The following is a 23,067-nucleotide window of genomic DNA, read 5'->3' on the forward strand; positions in this document are numbered from 1 at the left end:
GTTTGAATGTGAGCATAACTGGTTGTCTGTGTCAGCCCTGTGTTAGTCTGGGGACCTGTCCAGTGTGTATTCTTGCCCCGTGTCAGCTGAGATAGGCTGCAAGCCCCCAGTGACCCTGAGTAAGGTAAGTGGTTACAGATAATGGCTGGATGGGTAGAATAAACAAAAACGCAGCGAGTGACCTGAATTTGAAGGGTGTAAGCCACAAACTGGACAGTCAAACTGGAATATTCTAATTGTTCATTGATCTTTGTAGGAAACTTTGCAAAGTGCACACTTTATTTTGGAAGCTGGTCAGCAATGGAGGGAAATTATAGAGTCTTGTCCATATATTCGTATCTAAGGGGAGCGGTGGCAAATTCACAAATCAGCAAACCACACAGTTAGTTGTCCTAATAACTGCTGCAGCTATTGATCCAATACACTCTTTTTGATTTGCTTGGAATTTACTGCTTTACATGAGGGGTGTGAATGAGGAAAAAAGTTTTAACTCTAATTTTATCTGACACTATATTGGGTGAACAGCTTTTAATTTGCTCAGATGATTAAGTGGAGATGTTAAAGGGGAACACCGTCTAAATTTAGAATTACAGTATATCATTTCTATGGCCAAGAAAAGTTCAGTCAATATTTGAGAATATGAGCTGCTCTCTCTCAAACCCAGAAACTACATAAGTCTCAAACTTGTGATGTTGCATTTAGGCATGTGGACATGGTCAAGACAACCTGCTGAAGTTCAAACTGAGCATCAGAATGAGGAAGAAAGGTGTGAACATGGCATGGTTGTTGGTGCCAGACGGGCTGGTCTGAGTATTACAGAAACTGCTGATCTACTGGGATTTTGTTGCACAACCATCTCTAGGGTTTACAGAGGATGGTCCCAAAAAGATAAACTACCCAGTGAGCGGAAGTTCTCTGGGTGAAAATGCCTGGTTGATGCCAGAGGTCAGAGGTCAGAGGAGAATGGCCAGACTGGTTTGAGATGATAGAAAGGCAACAGTGACTCAAATAACCACTCATTACAACCAAGGTCTGCAGAAGACCATCTCTGACTGGTACACTTTGGGCCCCTTAGTACCAACTGAGCATGGTTTAAACACCACAGCCTACCTGAGTATTGTTGCTGATCGTGTCCATCCCTTTATGACCACAGTGTACCCATCTTCTGATGACTACTTCCAGCAGGATAACGCACCATGTCACAAAGCTCAAATCATCTCAAACTGGTTTCTTGAACATGACGATGAGTTCACTGTACTCCAATGGCCTCCACAGTCACCAGATCTCAGTCCAATAGAGCACCTTTGGAATGTGGTGGAACGGGAGATTCTCATCATGGATGTGCAGCTGACAAATCTACATCAACTGTGTGATGTCATCATGTCAATATGGACCTAAATCTCTGAGGGATGTTTCCAGCGCCTTGTTGAATCTGTGCCACCAAGAATTAAGGCAGTCCTGAAGGCAAAAGGGGTCCAACCTGGGAGTAGCAAGGTGTACCTAATAAAGTGGTGTGTGTGGGTGTGATATGACATATGATCTCTTGTCTGTTTTTTTTTTTTTTGTCTATATTCTCTATATGCACCTGATCCTTTTGATGTAAACAAAGATTTTGAAGCCATATTGTTTATACATGTACAAGAGAAGTTATACTGTTGGCCTTTAACTTTCTATTCATACTTTATATCCTAAGTCATGGATGTTTCTTTAGGTTTTCATTCCAGTTTGGGACGTCCTGTTTAAAACACACTTCCTTGACGTACATGTGATCTCCGATGTTACGAAATCGTTAACGCCCATTGACGCGTAAACCCCGCCCACTTAATGTGCCCGCCTTATTTCGAAGACAGATCTGGCCAATGGAAGCGACTCTCAGTGATTGACAGTAAGCCTGTCGAATCAGCGTCATCTTATTGAGTGACTCACTGACAAACCCACCGAGGTCCCACCTGTCTGGACTCCCGGTTCCCGGACTTTCTACAGCTGCCTACCGCGAAGGAGCAGCGACCCGCCAACACTCTCCGGTCAGCTGGGAAACTAATTAAACAACTGGGAAGACTGCACCACCAGGCGGGTCGCCATTTGAACAGAGCAGCAGGACTAAACTCTTTCGCACTTGAATGGAAGCGGACGGTTTCGTGTCCCGGCGAACGTCCGTGGAAACACCGGGCGTCGACAGCCGGGTCTCAGGCGCTGCAGCCGGGACAGAGTTTCGATGGCTGGGCGGCAGGCTCCTGGAAGCCACGGGAGGATTTGTTGGGTCTTTTTCTCCGAGAATGGCAGGGGAGCCGGACTTTTCCTCGATGTTGCATCGAGCAACTCCGGAGACCTCGACCTCCGTGGAGCCAGAAATAGACTATGAAGGGCTGCCTCAGGGAGCAGCCACCAGCACTCACATGCTGGCAGGAGCCGTGGCTGGAATCATGGAACACTGCCTTATGTACCCAATCGACTGTGTCAAGGTATTAAACCAAAGACGTGCAACACATGTATTATTTCCAAACGTGTCCAGGCCCAGTTTATGTCACACTGGACGCAGCAGTGGTTGTTTAACGGTAAACCCAGAGCTAACGTAGCAGTTAGGCCTCAAAACAAGCCTGAGCTCGATTAACGTCAGGCTACATGCTAACAGGGGTAACCTTGCTAACAGAGGTCAGTTAACTAATTAACATTACCTAAACAGGAAATAACGCAACACAGGACAGTCAAAGTGAAAATCTAAACACGAGTGGGTGTGTTTACCACAGTTCGGCTTTAATTTTGTCTGGTAGTTGTGCAGTAACAAACTGACAATTGCTTATTCTCTCACTGAGCTAGCATGCTACATACACTAGCCTGCTAGCTAAAGTAGCAGTTGCCTGTCTGCTGGCTAACATGCCCCCATTATCGGACACGACCTTAACAGACACGTCTCTGTGAGGTGGAATCATATATCTTACTTAGATCAGCACCTTTTAACAGTCTTAATTCATTTGGATAGAAACAGGTGTCATTTTAGTTTAAGAGGGACATTGTTGTTGTTGTTTTTCCGAGTCCCACCACTTGACAAAAATCATTGTACTTTTTTTTTTAAAAAACAAAAAATACTTTTAGTTGTTTGTAATATTGGTAAAGTAACACTTGACAAAAGCTGAACTTAAAAGGATTTAGCATTAGCTGTGTGTCCGTCAATGGAAGAAGAGGTTTATCAGAGAGAGCATAGCAATCAAATTAGCATATGTCATCTAAACAAAGATGCAGTTATTTGGTTTAAAGCTCATTTGCATTGATAGTCGGAGTTAACTTTCTGATTATTAAGATAACATAAAGGATTTAAAGTGGTGAAAGATGTTGAAGGACGTCATGTGGAAAGTCCATAGTGAAGAAACAGTAGTAAATGATTAACACAGGTGGGTCACCAGATCAATGGTCGACTGTATAAATGGGTGAATGTTTGGAAATAACACACCTTGGCTTGGCAGAAGAGCGTGTGGTACACATTTGTCCTACCAGTCGCTTATCTCTTGTGTGTGTATGTACTGTAAATCAATATAGGTGACATAACTGAATAGTTTTATGATTACCCAACCACATCAATCCATGTTAGGGTAGAAACCAACTGTTTTACCAGCAGTGGAGAGGATTAATTATTCATCCTACTAAATTTGCCTGCATCAGGAGTAGTGCTCAGGTGTTAAACTACAAAACTTGGGACCTAATATGACAGATATACCTGTGGGGTCCCTCTCAAACAGATCTATAAATTTGACCTTAAACTCTCTGTACCCTCGCTGTATTCAAGCAACACATTACGTACTATTTCTAAGACTATGTCGCATGCTTACACTTGAAAAGAGACTACAATAGTAAGTGCATTCAAAGATAATGTTATGTATATTACATTTACTTTATTTAGTATGTGGTGCTGATCGACATTGTTGCCCCACAGCACACAACATAAATTGAGGAGCTATGTACAAGTGGAAGACATAAAACCAATTGTGGACAGTAGTGGGAAAAGGGAAACAAAAAAATCTTGGGAAAGAACATTTGCTTATGTCTATTGGTTTATGTTTGTTATTTCCTGTTGTACAAAGCAGAGGAGAAAAATAATTTCCTGTGCACTAATTGTGAAAACATTATACTACGAAGATAAGCACAAAAGTACAGACTGTACACTATTCGCTTTTACTCAAAGATTGCATCAAAGATTTCCTGTGTCAAATGAAGAACCATTTTAGGGCCTGAAGTTGAGCTGACCAAACTAGCCACTCATTCCAGACTCTGACAGTTAACTCACTCCAGAAACTCGCTTCGATTCAGCTACTTGATCCCTCAACATACTTCAACACCAAAGACTTTTTCAAAAAGCTGTTGCACTGACAATGAAACCCCTTTTCACCAAAGACCTATAAATTAGAATTAGGAATGGTTCATCAGAATGAATAAGTCAAAAGGCAGTTGTCAACATTAAGACAAAATGCAAATTAATCTTGGTCTCTTCAAACTACTCATTCTGTATTATAGGACATTAGTACTCTGTATCCAGACCATTGTTCAGGCCCTCGTGTTGTATCAGAAGATAAAGAACAAATAGTTATTGGTGATCAGTCAAACAAAACTCTTGTTTACTACAAATTCCTAAACGATAAGCTCCTCTAGATCAGATCACTTTTTGGCAAGATGGCTTTTAACCTGATCACCCCACTGTCACAAGAGCAGTTACCATTGCAAAGTGTTGCATCAGACACATCGTGCACAGCTGATTGTGTCGTTATGATTCTTAGATGCCTAAAAGTATTATTTTGACTCGCTAGGATGAATTATACTTATTTCTGATTTCTTAAAAAAAAACACGAAAGATAAAGAGAGACAAATAAAAAAAGAGATATCTTTTTGTTGAACGGCCCTCAAAAAATCACAGGTTATGAAATGTTTGTCCAACAAGAACCTGAATTAAATTAGTATAAAAATTAAGAAATGTGATTGTAACTTAGGAGAAGAGGTGAAGATTTTTAATGATCTTCTCCCCTAAACTTTTCTGTTCCTCCTTCAAGTCCAAGAACTGTGGCTGCCTTGTTTCAGCCACAAAGACGAAGTAGAAGGAGGAAGTGCATTACAGTTCTTTGTGGGCGAAAATATTTTAGCTCAATGAAGTCGGTTTGTTTTTTTTCTACAATAATGATATGTGGACAACTTCCTCTTTACCAAGATTTCTTTATTTTCGCCATCTTAGTTCCCTGTTGCTCCACAGCAGGTTAGCCAACATTTTTATCTACTAGGTCATTTTTTCCCCACAAATTTCAGACTCTGTTTCATGCACCTCGTTTGCACCTCTGTGCAAAACCCAGCAGCAGTGTCAAAGTATTCTGACAGCACTTGGGTACACTTCTCCATTGTTACAGTGAGAACTTCAACCACTGTATGCTAGCAGAACAATTTTCGGCTGGTGTGAAGTTGCTCCAATTCTTACATTGCCTGAAATGCGAAGCCTGCCGACAGTGCGATTGGAGATTTGGGTGTGTTATGCTAGTAGCAGCTAATGTAGTCTTGAGCAGCTAGCTAGTTAGACTTCACGCAGCTCCCTCTGTAGCAACAGAGGAGTCAACTTTTTGCAGTAGTACTAGGAATTGTAAGCAGGGTTTCCTGCGTTAAGTCAGTGTGGTGAAGTTCCCCTTTCACTTCCTTTTCTCTTGGTCGCCATGAAAAAGTCAAAGGCTTTGCTCAACGATATTCATAAATTCTATTTTCCCATGCTGGGACAGTTATTCACTAAATAGCTTCTCTCAGGGTAATGTTACATGGCAAAAACAACTCTTATAACATTAAAAAACAATCTTGAACACACAGCAACAAGATGTCCCAGTCCTAAATGTAGTTTAGTAGAGAAGACAGACACCTTTGTTTCCGTTAATGACTGATTAGCAGCACCACACGTGGCATTCTACTTAAAAAATCACTCATCTACCAAACATCACTGTACATACAAATATCATACTTAGTTGTTTTAAACTTAGCAGGAAATTATTAACTCTCCTTGCTAACAGCGTCATGGTGAATTCAAGGACAGTGATGTGGCAATGACGTCTATGAGGGCACAATGTTAGACATTTATTTCCTTATAGAAATGTTTGTTGCTTCCTGGAACACTCAGATTGACAGTAAGCAAAGCACATAATGTGGCAGACTGTGATGTAAAACTTTGTGTATGTGATTCATAATAACATTAAGGAGAAGGATGAACAACATGTGGTGCAAAGATAAAAATAAAACTTACATACTGTCCTTTAAATGCCAATGACTCAAGGAATGAAATCTGTTATTTTGCTTACTAGATTTGCTATACTGACCTGACAGCGGAGACAAAATGTAGGTTTCCAGGCTGCATGGATAGCAGATGTTAACAGTATTACCTCTTTACCATCCAATCAAATCAAGGACCTTTTATCACTAAGCAAGGCCAGAGCCAGCCGTAGCTGCCAGGTTGAAGATTAGTCCCTCAGAGGTCATTGTAAGGTAAACTTAAGAGACACAGAGAACATCGAACATGCAATAGTAGGACTGTAACTAAAATATAAGTACTCAACAAAATAACAAGTTGATAATGCATAGTACATTTTGAATGCACAAAAATCACTACGAAGATGAAAACAAGTGTTGTGCAGACATTGTAGATAACATGTCGAGTACTGCATACATTTAACTTGTGCTCCTTCACCCCCCCTTGACAATTAGTAATACATAACACCATATGTCACATGAATGAGTCAATGACTCCATCCTATTAATTGCCTTTTAGCTGCTGTTTACATGACTGAGGGCCTCGTGATGTGTATATCTCAACAAATGCAACTTTAAAATAGCACCAGCTGTCTCGTTTGCATGCGAGCTTCGACGTCTGTACTTCCCCAGAGTCTCAATAAGATATATGTCAAGATAGTCGGTTACCAGGTGAAAAGTGACATGAACACAAAGCCCTCTGTGTTGTTTCTGTGCTCACTGACACCTGACTGTGTTTTTGGTGAAACTGTCTGGCTCATGGGTTGAGCAATCTCCCCACTTGGCACTCCAAAACCCTAAAAAGACAAAAAAAAAAACACCAGGCTTGAATACACTGCTCATATCCTGGATGACTGGGCACATTCCATGTGAGTTACCATTTCCCAGAAGCAGGGAGCAGGAATGTCCCTGTAAGCCTCCAGGAGGCAGCCGTGCACCCTCCTCTGCTGTAAATATTTACCCCAGAGGGGAGGGTGTAGACAGAGGCAATTCACTTATTTCATGTTATGAAAAGTTTGAAGATTGCGCAATCTTGGTCTGGAGCTTTTATAATCTTGTCCTTGCTCTGGTTTTGGGTGGCTTTATTTAGCCATGCACAGATTCACTGATGTACCCTGTGCATTAGCAAACAGTACTGCTTATCTAAGCATTGCAAGAGTGTTTTATCTTGCACCACTTCCTGGCTGTGTGCACCACTCCCAGTTCTCGTTCGTGGTTTGTGGTTGGCGACTTTGACGGCATTTGTTTCTGTCTGAGTTTGAGGTTGAGGCACGGTCATAAATGTGGGTTGAAGTTGGTGTGATTTCTAGTTGACAGACTGTCAGTGTGAGATGTAGACACTGCAGCGACACAGACACACACTGAAATTGGGTGAGAGAAGTGAAAGAGAGGTGAAACTGCAAGATGATCCAAGCTTGTTTTGTCTTGTTGAATGCACTTTGCTTACATGATCATCTGGTTTTTCAAGCACTATCAGGAGAGTTGACATCCTGAGTTTGAACCACACGTGGTTAAAATGCAATGAAAATGCATTCATTGTAATTTCTTTTCTTTGTAAGAACATCATCTATCTAATAAGAGGTCACCAGTTCTGTAGAGTTAGGGATTACGATGTTGATACCTAATTTAATTCTGTGTCTGTGTTTGTTTCTTTCACACCAGACCCGCATGCAGAGCCTGCACCCCGAGCCGGGAGCGCGCTACAGGAACGTGATGGATGCCTTGCGGCAGATTGTGCGGACTGAAGGCGTGTGGCGGCCGATCCGAGGTGTGAATGTGCTGGCAGTGGGGGCGGGGCCTGCCCATGCGCTCTACTTTGCCTGTTACGAAAAGATCAAGTTTTCACTCAGTGACGCCATTCACCCTGGGGCCAACAGCCACTTTGCAAATGGTAAGATGTGTACCAACAGAAACACTGCAGTGCAAATTTTACTTCCATTCACGATGCTCAAATTTACTGTAACCTTCTTACTTTTTTAAAATCCCATTCAGCAACTCATTTTGAGGCACTTGCTGTAAATATAAAGCTCCCTTTGTTGGTTATGAAGGAGGTTGTTGTGGTCGAGGCTTTAACTTCCTCTACACTGTTTTCTCTGCAGGCTTGGCGGGCTGCATGGCCACAGTGCTGCACGACGCGACCATGAACCCAGCTGAAGGTAAAGCCTCCACCTCTTCGTTTATGTCAGCCCACCTGACCCCCAAACACACACTCACACACACTCGTGGTACATTCTGCACAGTGAAGACTTACTCATAGTCTGTTTATAAAAATTCCTAACCTTCTTCAGAGACCCTTATAGAAAATCCCTGTGATGGTGCTGTTCTCCCATCAGGACACTTGGTGGAGCTGCAGACTCTCAGCTGTGTTACTTCATATTTCTGCTAAGATTTTTGCAGGGTGTCTGCTGACCCTTAAAAAGACTTCATCTTAAATTCAATTTCTTTTGTGTTGTTATGTTAGGCCTTAAAAGTTAATAAAGTCTTAAATTTGAATTTGTTCTCAAATATCATATATGTTGTCAAAAATCATTTAAAGTTATCATGACATGAAAAACACATTTCCCAGTTTTAATCCCGTATCCATGTGCTACTGATCACTCATCCAATCAGATGAGACTTTTGGTGACGAGCTAGCCACACCGGTCATATAAAACCGCACTACTACAACCACTTGTAGTAGTGCGGTTTTATATGACCGGTGTGGCTAGCTCGTCACCAAAAGTCTCATCTGATTGGATGACTGAGGTCTAATTCATTCACCCCTCCCTCATTGTCATCCCTATCTAATAGCAAGGGGGGTGGTGTGTGGAGCCAACTGTCTGCTCAGACTCTCCTGTAACAAATCCATGGTGTTTGTCGAATCAAATGCAATGGATTTGATTTAAATCCCTCTTGTATCTATTACTAGTTGCTACTATAAATATTGTGTTTCACTGGGAAATGTGTCGCAGTACAGAGGGTAAAATTTCTCTGACTTCCATTTCACTGTGACTTAAATCTAATGTAATTTATTCATCTTAATTTCTTTTAGTCAAATGAGTCATGTACGACTTACCTTTATAGTTACCTGCAATGCTTGAATAAGGAAAAGATGGTTTGTCAAAAAACACTTGAGAATTTGGTTAAAAATAATCTTAAAGGATGGATGGATGGATGGATGGATGATGGATGGATGAATGGACATACAGGTGGATGGATGGATGGATGGATGGATGGACATACAGGTGGATGGATGGATGGATGGATGGATGGATGGATGGATGACATACAGATGGATGGACATACAGGTGGATGGATGGATGGATGGATGGATGACATACAGATGGATGGATGGATGGATGGATGACATACAGATGGATGGATGGATGGATGGACATACAGGTGGATGGATGGATGGATGGACATACAGGTAGGTGGGTGGATGGATGACATACAGATGGATGGATGGATGGATGGACATACAGGTGGATGGATGGATGGATGGATGGATCTCTGAATGGATGGAAGGATTGACTGAACGATGTCTGGATCTTTGGATTGACGGGTAGATGGATCTATGAATAAATGGACAGATGGATGGATCTATGAATGATGGACAGATCTGTGGATGAATGAATGGACAGAAGGATAGATGGATGGATCTATACAGTAGATGGATGAATGGATGGACATACATACGGATGGATCTATGGATGGATGGACAGATCTATGAATGGATGGATGGACAGATCTATGGACGAATGAGCGGATGGATGGATGGATCACATATTCTACATATTGTTACTGTATATTGTATGAAAACACTGTTTTTGAGACAGAAAGTCTAGTTTTACTCCTTTCTATCCTTTATTTCTAGTGTTCTCCCATCTTCTCTTTTCTCTTCACGTTTTGTTTTGGAATCATGTAAAATATGTAACTGGGTTTTCCCCTCCTTATTTCCTCTCCTTCCCCTTCTCTCTCCCTTTAGTTGTGAAACAGAGAATGCAGATGTTCAACTCTCCTTACCGTGGTGTGATTGACTGTGTAAGGTCTTTGTGGAGGACCGATGGCCCTGCTGCTTTCTACCGCAGCTACACCACCCAGCTGACCATGAACGTGCCCTTCCAGGCACTCCATTTCATAACCTATGAGTACCTCCAGGAGCTCCTCAACCCCCACAGACAGTACAACCCCTCCTCTCATGTTGTATCAGGGGCGCTGGCTGGAGCCCTGGCCGCCGCTGCCACCACTCCGCTCGATGTCTGCAAGACCCTCCTCAACACACAGGAGGCTCAGGCCATACATGTCATCCAGGCTGAGGCTGCAACAGCAGCCGGAGCGGTTGGAGCAGCCACTGCCTCGGCCTCTGGCAGCCGCCACATCACTGGTCTTGGCGAGGCTTTTCGGACGGTGTACAGGATGGGAGGCATGCCGGCCTTCTTCAAAGGCGTTCAAGCGCGGGTCATCTACCAGATGCCCTCCACAGCCATCAGCTGGTCCGTCTACGAGTTCTTCAAATACATCATCACCAAGCGCCAGCATGAGAGACGGCTGCGTGGAGATCGTGACAGCGACAAGTGAACACCTGGCCGTAGCATTGGGTATCGACACACAGGTTTATCACACCGTTAAGATCATGGTTATCAGTATTGGTTACAAAACATCTAAAGGTTTGAAAAGCTCCAGAATTTTTAGATTCATTGAGCAAAGTTTTATTTTGTTTACTGAGATCTATTAATTGCGGTCTGATCTAGTTCATAGCAGGTGAGGGAACGTACAACTGTTAGGCGACAGCTTGTCTTGAATGCTTCATTATTAGATGTGGGGTTGACAAAGTGTCCATCAGTAATCAGGGAAGAAAACGGCCTTGAAATGGCTGAAAGGAAGTTCCAGCTCCCTAAATTCTGATGCTTTAACTCATTTTCATTTTAGTGTTTAACTTGACAGACCCCCTGGTTCTGAAATTGGCTTTCAAAAAGCTTATTATTTATGGAGCGTAACGCACACTAAAAGCAATGTTGAATTTTGCTGTTTGAACAAGGAAATGCTCACTTCCCATCAGCTACCTTCAGTACAGTTTGATGCAATAAGACAGCTTTGTTTTAGCTCCAAACTCAAGTACATTGGATCAAAACAACAAGACTGACTCTGGTATTAAAGTGCTGACATTGAGCTTTAATTCGAGGGTGTTTACATTGACTTACAATGAGCTGTGTAGAAATTGTAGCATATTTTTTAAACATACCCCCCAAAAGGATAAAAAGGGCTAGAAATCCTATGCTAATGGGGGAAAGTCAGCACTTAAACCTCATGCTTACAATCCAGTGTGTTTGAATACAGAGCCAAAACAAATCCCTGAGCATGTTCCTCAGAACTGCATCATAAACTGTGTTAATGACCCTCTCTTAACAGCAAATGTTGCTCTACTGGAAAGTATTACCACAATATTACCTTCTGACCACATGGGGGCGCACAGCTCAACCTCTACACAATGGAGAAACAACTGGAGGTTACAGAATCAGCAAGATCAAATTAGTTTTATAATGCTTGTGCTGGTGTACAGTAACGCTCCACTCAGAGGAACGAACAGAAACATATTATAGACAGTTTATTTTAAATGAAACACGGATTTACATGAAATTCAGAATTAGTTTTGGATTGAAGATACTCAAGTATTCGACACTTGAGTGGAGCAGATGTATGAGTGAGTGTATGTGTGTGCATGTGTGTGTGTTACAGTGACTGGATGAGTGAATATGGGGTGGACTGGATCAGTGTCATAAAGCTCAGTGGTGACTGACCAGATTTGATCTCAAAAAAAGTCCTGTCACGGTAACTACTTTTATTGGGTGATATCTTGTTCCTAAATTAATTGTGATAAACCATATTTTTGTCCTTTTCAGACTGTTAATGCCTCTGATATAAAAAGGCCTAATAATACAAGTATACTTGTTGTTGTTCTAAAGAATATTCAGACATTGGAAAGTTTAAAAAATATTAAACATATTTTGAAAAGATTCTCAAACTTTGTGATTTTGGGCTACTCATATAAAGAAACATCTATATAAATCATAGTTTCTTTATACAAGTAGCCCAAAATCACAAAGTTTGAGACTTAATACAAAATTTGACCAACAAAACCAAAACCAAGTGATGCCTGTTGCGACTAACGAACACAGCAGTTACCTCCAGAATCCAGCCAGTGTGCTGCAGTCAGCTCCCAGGGATGGACACTGGGTGGTTTGCTGGTGGATTTACAGAGTGGAGGATGAAGTTGTAAGGGGTAAAAGTACGAATGACAGACTTCATGGCTCGTTGCTAGGGCTTGGCAAGCTGATAACTATCAGGACTGTGCCTCTTCCCCAGGAAAAGTGCAGCTGCTGGTTATTAGTAAGCTAAACTGCGTCATCTTTGAAGTGTTTTTATTTTTCAGTCCCTTCAGGACTCGTAACAGTTGATGCAAATTCAGCAAATCCCCATGAAGGCTGCGTGGCCCTGCAATGTTGTCCAATCTCTGCAACTTAAACCGCAAATGTGACTATTTAAAATGGGTAAAATCTAATTTCATCATAGGGCTGCATGCAGTGTATTGATTCACTCAGCCCCTCTTCCTCCTTCAACAACATGAGACTGCTGCTGCAGGACTGGAGCTCTGTGCCTGGGAGGACAGAGTCACACACAGTGACACGGCTAACTGTTAGCATCACATAACGTAACCCAGCGCTTAATAGGTTTAACAACAGAGTCGAGCCGTTTCGGTGTTAGCATTAGATTAACGGCTTGGTGTCAGATGTTAAACGCTGCTGCCAGGCTTCTGCCTTAGCATCAAAATATTACGAGTTGGGATGAGATCACGCTGTGCTGTGTTAGCTCATGCTCTCCAGGCAGAGAGCAGAAAGAAAGTGGCTCACGGAGACAGCTCTTCGGCACTGAGTCGAGCAGCTGATCGGTGGTGATCAGCTGTAAATGCAATTTTCACTTATCCCTGTATTTTCGTCACACAAAAAAAACACCTATAAACACTGCAACATGTATCGCAGTGTTTTAGAAAAGCTGCTGTGAAATCAGTCATCTCAGGTTGCAACAATCCCCAAAAAAACCTGCAACATTCTGGAGGAACTGATTTGTCTTCGGACTCACTCAAGTAGGTGACGGTGTAGAGAAGAAAAAAGGGCAAACTGCTGCATCATGTCTTTTAATTGTTAGGAAAACCCTTCTGTTTATTCTGGCATCATTTTGGATCGATATCATGGTCAGCAAACAATCATGGTCGTGTCCATATATCACACAATAACGTTATTATCGTGACAGGCTTAATCTCGTCACAGCCTAACTGAGCTGTCCACTTTGTGTTGTCCTTCAAAGTAAGATGCAGTCACATAAAATAAAAGTGGGTCAAAATAATAATTTTGTCTGGTTAGCATCAGACTACGGTAACATTTCTCTAAAGGACAATATGAAACTAGTTATTACATTAACAGCTCCATGTTGTCACTTTAGTAATTTAGCACCAGGTGCTTTCAAATCCACGCACATCTACAGATTGTCTCTGGGTGGAGCCATTAGGGTGCTGCACACATCACTGATAGGCTTGTAGACTCATGCTGGTACATTTGAAATTAGGTTTTTGTTGTAAAGCAACATATTCATCACATGGATGTCCTCGGTTAACAAAATATTAACACTCCTACAAACTGGACATTTTCATTTCATCCAGGAAAGAGTTTATAAACTGAGGATTTCGTGCCTATGTGGTGTTTCTGAACAAGAATCTTTTTCAACAGACTTAACAAAGGCCGCGTGAGTATTTACCTTCGACAGTCACTTTTATGTTTAGTTTTATTTTATGTTTTTTAAACGCACAGCATCCTAGCGCTTATAGCAACCTCTTTATCACTCATAGGAGCAAATAAGTTATTCATTAAAACAAGTACACAGAATAAATTAACATTACTTGTACACATGCCTTCAGTTAGCCGCCATACATTCAACGCACAACTACTACAAACAGATCCTCAGATAGACATGTAATATTGAAGCCATAAAAGAGGGTTAAATTGTACATATTATATATATGAATAAATATGGACAAATATAGATGAACCCAAACTCTAACCAGCTAAGTTTTGAAGCTAACCTGTATGTTGAATTATACAAAAATGAAGACTACGCTGTAAAAAAAAATATCAGGTATTTGAAGGCGGCCTATGAAACCCTCCCCTGGAAGGTTGCACATAAGGAAAACCTGGATTATTTCAAATTCAGACAGACCATATGAGAGTGGAAAAAACTGAGTGGGTAAAGAGTATTTAAAAAATGATCGTAGGAGTGTTGCTCATGTGAAGCCAAGTTTCAAGATTGGGAAACCAAAGACTGAGAGCAATAGAGGGAGGAACAGGAGAGGAACTTGTGGTTTGTCAGATGACGGCACTAATGTGAAATGCTTGAACACTGTTTGAGAGCAACACCTGTATTTTGTGAATTGTAAATAAACTCGCTAAGGCAGCTCCTCGCAGAAGCAGGGTCTTCTCTTGGTGCTGGCTCTCAAAGCGCTGAGAGAACTGAAGTTTGTCTGCTTGTCTTACTTTTTTATTTCCTTCCTTCCAACCCACATATTGAGCTTTTTTTTTTTTTTTTCAAGGCACAAGAGTTTCAGGCTGGACCTTCTGCCATTGGACACGTTTTATTCTGCAAAACTAAATCCTCATGGTTCTTTTATCTTTTCGTCTAGAATAACTGCAATGATATATGTGGCTGCAGCTGAATCAGAAAAGTATCAGAAGACGACACTTATTTTCTGGGCCTTCTTCCTTCCTTCCTTCTAACTTGTTCGAAATTCCCCTCTGGTTTTATTACTGTCATCTAATTAGCTTGTAGTTAATGATCTAACGCTCTCTCCACTAGAAACAAGGAAAGGAAAGTTTCAGTATTATTATTATTAAAAGCTGAAACGACAAGTTACTTAATTGATTGACATCAAACTAGTTGCCAGCGATTTTGATGATGTGCTTTATTTATCAAACAAAAATTCTGAACATTATAGCTCCAGCTTTTAAATTGTAAAGATTTGCTGCCAGTCCCAGTCTGATGCTAAAGTCAATTAAATAACTTGGTGTTTGTTTTGAACTCTTCGTCGAACACAAGGCAATTTAAAGATGTCCCCTTTTTGTGTGGGGAAACTGATAAATACAATTAAATTATTGATGTGTGTGCTAAAACCATTATAACACCATACATAATATAATATGAATATGATTTACAACCCCCCTTTTTTCCATTTAAAACAAAAAGTCAGGGCCCACTGGCTCAGTGGGTAGAGCGGGTGCCCCATGTATAGAGAAAGTGTCCTAACTGCAGCCCATGGCCCCTTGCTGCATGCTATCTCCTCAGTTTCTCCACCCTTCACACTTCAAACTGTCCTGTCATTACAGGCAAAAAGCCCCAAAAAATCTTTTTTAAGAAGTCCATGTTCCAAATTGTTCAATGTGTCCTTGACACAAGCAGCACTACCAGACCTTTGCTTTAACAAAACAGTTTCTGTTTTTGAACCTGGGCGCTTTGGACGAAGTTTGATCAGCACCAAAAGAGAGTTGAAGTACAACCAGGAAATTAATAGTCAACTGATTTGAAAATTGATTAAAAAAATGTCCAAATTCTCTGATTCCAGCCTCTTAAACGTTGCAACTCTAAATATAAATATACATTTTCTGGTTTCTTTACTCCTCTGTCACAGTAAACTGAATATCTTAGGGTTGTGGACAGGGTTGGACATTAGCACCAGCCAAACGCTGGTAAAATATGCAAGTGGCTGCTTGATTTGCTTCACTCACCTGCCAAAAAAACCTAAAACAACAATGGTAACTTATTGAGTGGCTGGTAGATGTTGGAATCCATTGGCAGGTGTACAAAAAGTTAATTTCCACCCCTGGTTGTGGGCAAAACAACATTTTAGGATGTCATCTTTGGCTGTGGGAAACACTGATCTACATTTGTCACTTTTTTTGACATTTACAGACCAAACAACTAAAATTAATCTAACAAATAATCGAAAGATCAATCAACAATGAAAATAATTGTTAGTTGCAGCCCTATTCAACACATATCCCTGTTAATAACTACACTGTAGCATCAGACAGTCTCACAGATGTTGAGCTGACAACATGTGCAGGATGCATTGCAGCTTAAATGCAGGTGCCACAACTGACCAGCAGGTGTCGCTAAGACAACCATCACTGCCAGCTCTTGGTTGGTGTGCACAGATATCAGCAGTGTTGTGATACCCAAGATGAATGATGGACAACACTACAAAGATAAAAACCTCCAAACTTCCCTAATTAGTTTCAGAAGCTGATGCCTTTGACAGTATTTACTTACAGCAGTAGTTGTGTGTTTTGCTGGAGGCAGGAAACGTGTTGATGGAAACTACAGAAGCCTAGAGGGGACCTAAGAGAAGGGTTTTTGTCAACATTAATGATGAAACAATGCCTTGATTAATCGACTGACATAAAGATGAAACAATCTTGATAACTGATCCATTGTTTAAGGACTTTATTAAGCAGAAATAACAAACATTCGCTGACTCCAGCTTTGTTGTGTTTGAAATCCGTGTAACCTGAGTATCTTGATAACTGTTCAGACAAAAATAAGCAAGTTTAAAATGTCACCTGTGGCTCTGAACTTGTGGGACAGACAAATTTAAAGGAATACATCTCTGGCAAGATGACAATGTGCATATTATATACTCACCCTGCTTTACCTTGACTTTGTGAAGATAACTTTTTTCTCTGTTGCCTCTGCAGTGAACAGAAATTCCAAAAAAGACGAACATTTATCAAGTGAGGTAAATGGGGGCCACGTTAACAACGGCAGAACAACCTTCACACAACTTCTGCCAGTCTCAGTACTTCCCAAATTTGTATTTTCGTGACAGCTTTACGATTGAAAAAACACGCTATACCATCATGTTCATGCACAGGTGAGTAGCGCACCTGGTCAAGAACGCATGTGTGTGGGGAGCGAATCTGCAAATCCAAGGATAGTGAAGGAATGGCCCACCTTACTCTGCCTCTGGTTAGCCCTGACACTGGGTGTGTTTGGAATCACATACTTTTTCTTTTTACTTTTAGTATGTACTGAAGCTGCCCTTAAAAAGTACGTACCATTGCATGCAGTACGCACACAATCTGGAGATACCACTTTCTCATAACTTCACACCCTGAACTTTGACCCTCTCGCTTTTATATCCGTTAATGTTCTGTAATCTGTTAATTAATGACGAATGTTTGTCTTTTTTGGATTCTCAGTTCACCATGGAGACATGCAAGAAAAAAAAGTTTCTCAGACTCACTGGGACTTACCTGACGTAATAGAGGATATATTCTCAACCCTAAGAAATGCATGTCTAATTACTTAAATGAAAACTATGATGACATGTACTACATTTGCAGAATGATTGCCCAGTGGTGATTGAACAACAAAAGCTTTGTTTGAGATTGCAAGGTAAACTGGTCATTGCATATCTCTGTAGAGATTAAGCTCCCATGCTTCATGGTTGACAGGCAGAGAGAGACAAGCAGAATGACAGAGAGCAGCACCTCCACCTTCCCTCCACAGCAGATCCCGTTTCACTCGAGGCCCCATGTTTGTTGTCATTCCCCGCGGCCTACAAGCTAAAATGTTGTCTTTCATCTCGTCTAACTTTACCCCCCTCCTGCCACCTCTTTCCTCCCTCTGTTGTTTCTTTTCAGCGTTGCTGCTCTGAAATGTAAGGCGATCCATTTAGTCGGACAGGAAGGTCTTGGCAAATGAGGTCAGGCCCTCGTCTGCAGGGCGCATGGCAGCAGGTCTGGTCAGAGCCAAGGTCAACATCAGGCGTGTGTGTGCGGATGAAATACAAAGACAAATGAGGTGACGGAAACCCAGTTCACCTTCTGCACATCCCTCCAGCAATCCAGAGAATATGTGTATGTATGTTGAGCTGAAAAAGGACAGAAGAGTTGGACCAACTCGCCGCCCTGCCATCCTCTCCCTTTGATAAATGGTTTCTCTTTGGTGGTAAAAGGTGGGATGAGTTTCTAATCTCTCCATCGGTGATGCTTCGCCTGCAGGTCACGCAAATATGGACGATACTGCACTTGTATAACTTTAAGGATGAGTATAAACAGCATTAATCATAATTTAGGTTAGCAGTGTGGCATGTCGCAGTGTTAGTGCCCCCACATGCGAGCTGCTTTATGAAGTGCCATGTTTTACAGTTGGACCACTCCAGAGGAACACACCCTGAAACCCACCGAGGATGATAAATGTGTTTCCCCCCTGCAGTGATGTATTACTAACGACAGAAGCGGGCCATGGTGGTGCAGTTATTGGCATTGCCGCTTCACAGCAAGGGGGTTCAAACCATGTTCATTTCATGTGGAGTTTGCATGTTCTCCCCGTGCTACCCCCCACAATCCAAAGACATGCAGGTTAATTGGTGGCTCTAAATTACCTGTAGGTGTGAATGGTTGTCTGTCTCTATGAGATAGTCTGGTGACCTGTCCAGGGTGTACCCTGCCTCTTGCCCTGTGTCAGCTGGGATAGGCTCCAGCCTCCCTGCAACACCTCACAGGATTAACGGTTACAGAAAATGAATGAATTCATGAATTCATGATACAAAAAGGCAAAAAATAGGGTGTGGCATTCAGAATCCTGGCACCAAACTGGATGGTATTACCCCATTAATATGAGATAATACACCAACGCTCTCCTTTGAGTGTCTTCATGTTTGTATTAGCCCATATTTACTAAAGGCTTTTTATCCTTAACCACCCACTTGAGTGCCTGGATTTTTGCACCACACCCTGCCCATGCGTGAAGGCCCAATGTTTCCACTTAAAAATGAATATTCTCCACCCTCAAGAAGTACATGTGGGTGTAGAATTGTGCCTGCTGTTTTAATCCCTGCAATTTTAAAAATTAGCTGACATGTCTTTTTCGTACTGGCAGAACTGACATCCTGTTGGTTAATCAGCTTCATCAGCTTTGTTTAAGTGCCTTGCTCAAGAGCGCCTGGCTGTCAGCTGCTGATGGAAGCGAAAGCGCTACTCACTCACATCTCCTGCACAGATTTTCCCAGCTGGTGCACAATTCAAATTAATGATTCTAATGATTTTTTTTTAGTGAGACACGCACCACAATTTATGTGTGTTATTGTAAACTGTGACAGTCTAGGATAAATCTCTGTGGGTAGCACTGGATAAACATTGTATACTCGTGTATCTTCCCAGAAACATAACGTTTTTGACCCAGAAAGCTGCACCAGCGGACGGATAAATGTGGATCACAGGATAAATATTTAGATATCTCGGGTTGATGGACGAGCCGAAGCCGCTCTCTTGGCTCGCCTTCCTCCCGTCTCCCATCCCAGGACACGGGAAACCAGTTAAAAAGACATTTCCAAACATCCACGTCCATTGCAAAATCTATTACGCTTACGTCAGTGAGCATTACGTGTGAGCTGACTAAGAAGACACTGTGCAGTGTCTGAAGAGCACTTTACACTGAAGCTTGTAGGTGTCAAATTTTCAATTGGTGGATATCTCATTTAAGAGTCAAACTCCCACAGGCTGCGATCCACAGAGATCAGCACAGAGGAGTTCACACTGATATTTAACAGCGTTATGACAAATATGGATTATACCTCCAACTGTTATCTGATATTAAGCTGCAATAATATCTTTAAATTTACCAGTTTATTCTATAAGATGTAGGAAGCCACATCTACACACTGTGAGGTTGTAATGCTCTTTGCACTCAGAAAACAAATCACTGGATCTATGAAAAATGGCCATCTTGGCATTCAGCGTTTCAGACTGAGTCCTACGATTGCGTGTTTATCAGTCTGAGTAGTATTCTGTCTTTTTCTGGCTTGATAACAGCAACTATTTTTGTGCCAATATGAACTCATTTCAATGAAAATACCTGGGTTTGCTCACAGTGGAGAAGTAAAGCTGCATAGAGTTCAGCCGTGGTGAACTTTTCCTGCACGCTAGCCTACACACACTTTTGATGGAGCAGAGAGCTGCCAAGTCCAAAATGGAGGAAGCTATTGTAGCATATTAGCTGTGTTATGAGACTCCTGTCTCGTAAATGTCTGCAAACCATTCCTGTTTTTATGGGGCAGTTTACACTCCCCACAGAGGAGGTTAAATAGAAAAGGATGATGCAATGCAGCTAATAACAGTAGCTTCTTCAATTTTGGACTCCTCAGCTCTCCGGTCCCTCAGAGGTCAGCGCTGTACTGACGGTTTGCTTTTGGGGAATGGTGCAGATTCACGTGTCAAAGGTCATGAAAAATTCTCATGTAATTACTTCAACCCTGCAAGTGAGTCCACTATTTGCAGCAATACTATCAATACGTTGTGATTTTGAATTTCACAGACCTTAATTAAACAGCCCTGTCATTCATGTGAATGGAGCCAGCCTCTCAACACAGCAGGGCCCAGGGTTGCCAACGCAGTCGCCCAGCAGGAAAGTTGACTCATCTCAACTTTTGCCGCAACACAATGTCATCCAGCAAGACACTGAGGTACCCTATCATGTATGTCCACTCTCTACTTTGTAAGGGCATGGTCATATATTAGTGTATTCAGGAGAGTGACCATCACCTGCTGAGGTGGAATTCATGCTGAATGTTGGCGGTGTTGGGTGTGAGACACACTGACAACTTGTCTGTTAGCTAATGTTAGCTACCTTGCTAAATCGCTAGCTTGTGCAATATGATGTTATTGGTACATTTTCCATTTCATTATATTCAAAGCCTGTCTCCTGACTCACTGCCAGCCAGGAAGCATCTCTCGTGTGGGCAGTTTGTATTTTTCATGGCCAGTATTATTCAATATCAGCCGGTAAGGCACAGAAATATTCTATAGCCCCTTTTACATTGCCTATTCGAGGCGGGAATTTTGCGTTGTTATGCTGCCTCACAGTTCAGTAAGAAAGGTATGACTGCAGAATTGGGGGAGTTGTGTCACCTTCATGCTGGCAGCGGAGGTAGTAACCAACTTGGTCTCACTCCGAAGTCGTCAAATATTGGTGCTTGGGCAGTGACTTCCGGTGTCAGACACAGACAAAAACAGCCGTCCTTTCACGTCTGCATGACACCCGGCTGTTTGCAGCTACTGTTTAACAGTGCCTGGTGGCATCAGGGGGAAATGTGGCCACACAACAACATAAGGTAAGGGGACAAAAGTCCGACTAGGGTGGTCGTGAGGGGTACAACAATCACGTACTTTCATCATTCTCACGCTAAACCCTGTTCTTTTTCTAAATGCAACCACATGCTTTTGTTGCTTAAACCCAACCACGTGTGTGTTGGCTGAACGTAACCGTGTGTGTGTTGTTGATGGGGGAAAAAAATGTCAATTTGCGTGTACATTTGTAAATTTCCCATGAAAACAGAAGTGTGCTTTGAAAACAGACATAGCAAGTAACAGGCTGAAGATGTCACAGCATCCCAGAATGTTCTTAACCCACGCACCCAGGGTACCTTGCACATCATATCTCAACATGGAAAGTCCATGACCAAACATCGATATGTGACGAGAATACAACACATTCGCAATCTCTGTGTAATACGAGCTAATGCGTAACTGGAGATTCTCAGTCATCCAGGTCATGGTAATCTTAGGTGCTATATCGTAGGCATCTGGATTTACTTGAGTTTCTTGATGATGTTTCACCTCCAATCCAAGGGGCTTCTTCAGTTCTGAGAGGGCTACTGTCTCCTCCACACATACCTCTTTGCCACTGTTTGAGGCTTCGCTGGTCAAAGTTCACCAAAGTTTAACTCCACACGATGCAAATTTGCTTTGTTCAGGGACGCCATGTCAAGTCTGCCTGTCACATGCATTGTGTTCTTTCAAAATACACTTCCGTTTACACAGGAAATTCAATGTTTACGTACAGTCTCTTTCCAAATAAATGCACTATGTCGGTACAACACTGCAAATTGATGTGTTTTTTTTCCCTTCAACAACAAACACACATGGTTGGGTTTAGGCAACAAAAGCCATGTGGTTAGTGTTAGGAAAAAAGAACAGGGTTTGGCTTTACAATCTTATGGAACGTGAACATCGCTCTTTGGATGAAAGTTGGTCTTTGTTGGGCCCTTCCACCAACCTTCCCAGACTGTCATCGCCTTAACTTTCGTACTTGTCGCACGCCGACGTTAAAGGACACCTTTTATTGTTGGTTTCTGTCCAAGCGCCGAATTTCAATGACTACGGAGTGAGACCAAACTCGCTTTATCGCCTAATCTTGTGAGGGATGCCTGAGTCAGTTTTGTGCTGTCTCATTTTCGTAAATTAGTTTTATTCATTGAGGCATTATTCAAGCATAGAAAAGTTGTACATATTGTTGGAGAGTGGGAGGAGAGGGGGGTCACTGGGGGCACCAGCAGCTCATTTCTGCCCAGGGACCTGTAGCAGGTCCATCCGGCCATGAACAGCAGTGAAAGCAGCTGTTGTAGCAGTCTGGCAGTAGGATTATTAGTACGGGTAATACCGTTAGTAGTGGCAGTAATAACACTGTAATATACATGCTGTGGGGCCTCTGCTGTAAGTTCAGATCACTCTGCCATAAGCTGAAGTGTCTCTGTGTGTGAATGCAGCCTGTCTGGGCCTGTCAGTACTCAGCTCTGCAGCCTGAGCGGCTCATTGATCCTCCTCTGATGGGTGGAGTGTTGTTCTTAATGACCAATGGTAAGAGGCATGTGAGTGGAGGCAGCAGCATATACTAATGGCACCTCCTGCAACAACATGAGGGTGTTATGACAGAAACAGAGAGCGA

The 23,067-nt window shown here is 42.1% G+C and overlaps 1 protein-coding gene across 1 annotated transcript; it reads left to right on the forward strand.

The window, feature by feature from the left end:
* The first annotated feature begins 1,958 nt into the window (after positions 1-1,958).
* LOC117255223 (mitoferrin-2-like) lies at positions 1,959-14,803 on the forward strand. Its single transcript, XM_033623907.2, has 4 exons — positions 1,959-2,462; positions 7,921-8,149; positions 8,358-8,414; positions 10,226-14,803. The coding sequence occupies exons 1-4, from the start codon at positions 2,121-2,123 to the stop codon at positions 10,816-10,818; spliced, it is 1,221 nt and encodes a 406-aa protein (XP_033479798.2). The 5' UTR covers positions 1,959-2,120; the 3' UTR covers positions 10,819-14,803.
* Positions 14,804-23,067: the final 8,264 nt, after the last annotated feature.

This window comes from Epinephelus lanceolatus, chromosome 3 (genome assembly GCF_041903045.1).
Source record: "Epinephelus lanceolatus isolate andai-2023 chromosome 3, ASM4190304v1, whole genome shotgun sequence".
NCBI classification, from domain to species: Eukaryota; Metazoa; Chordata; class Actinopteri; order Perciformes; family Serranidae; genus Epinephelus; species Epinephelus lanceolatus.

Coding starts and splice junctions, on each gene's coding strand:
- LOC117255223 (XM_033623907.2), top strand. CDS start 2,121: ATGGAAGCGGACGGTTTCGTGTCCCGGCGAACGTCCGTGGAAACACCG. Junction 2,463..7,920: donor ACCCAATCGACTGTGTCAAG/GTATTAAACCAA, acceptor CTTTCACACCAG/ACCCGCATGCAGAGCCTGCA. Junction 8,150..8,357: donor CAACAGCCACTTTGCAAATG/GTAAGATGTGTA, acceptor TTTTCTCTGCAG/GCTTGGCGGGCTGCATGGCC.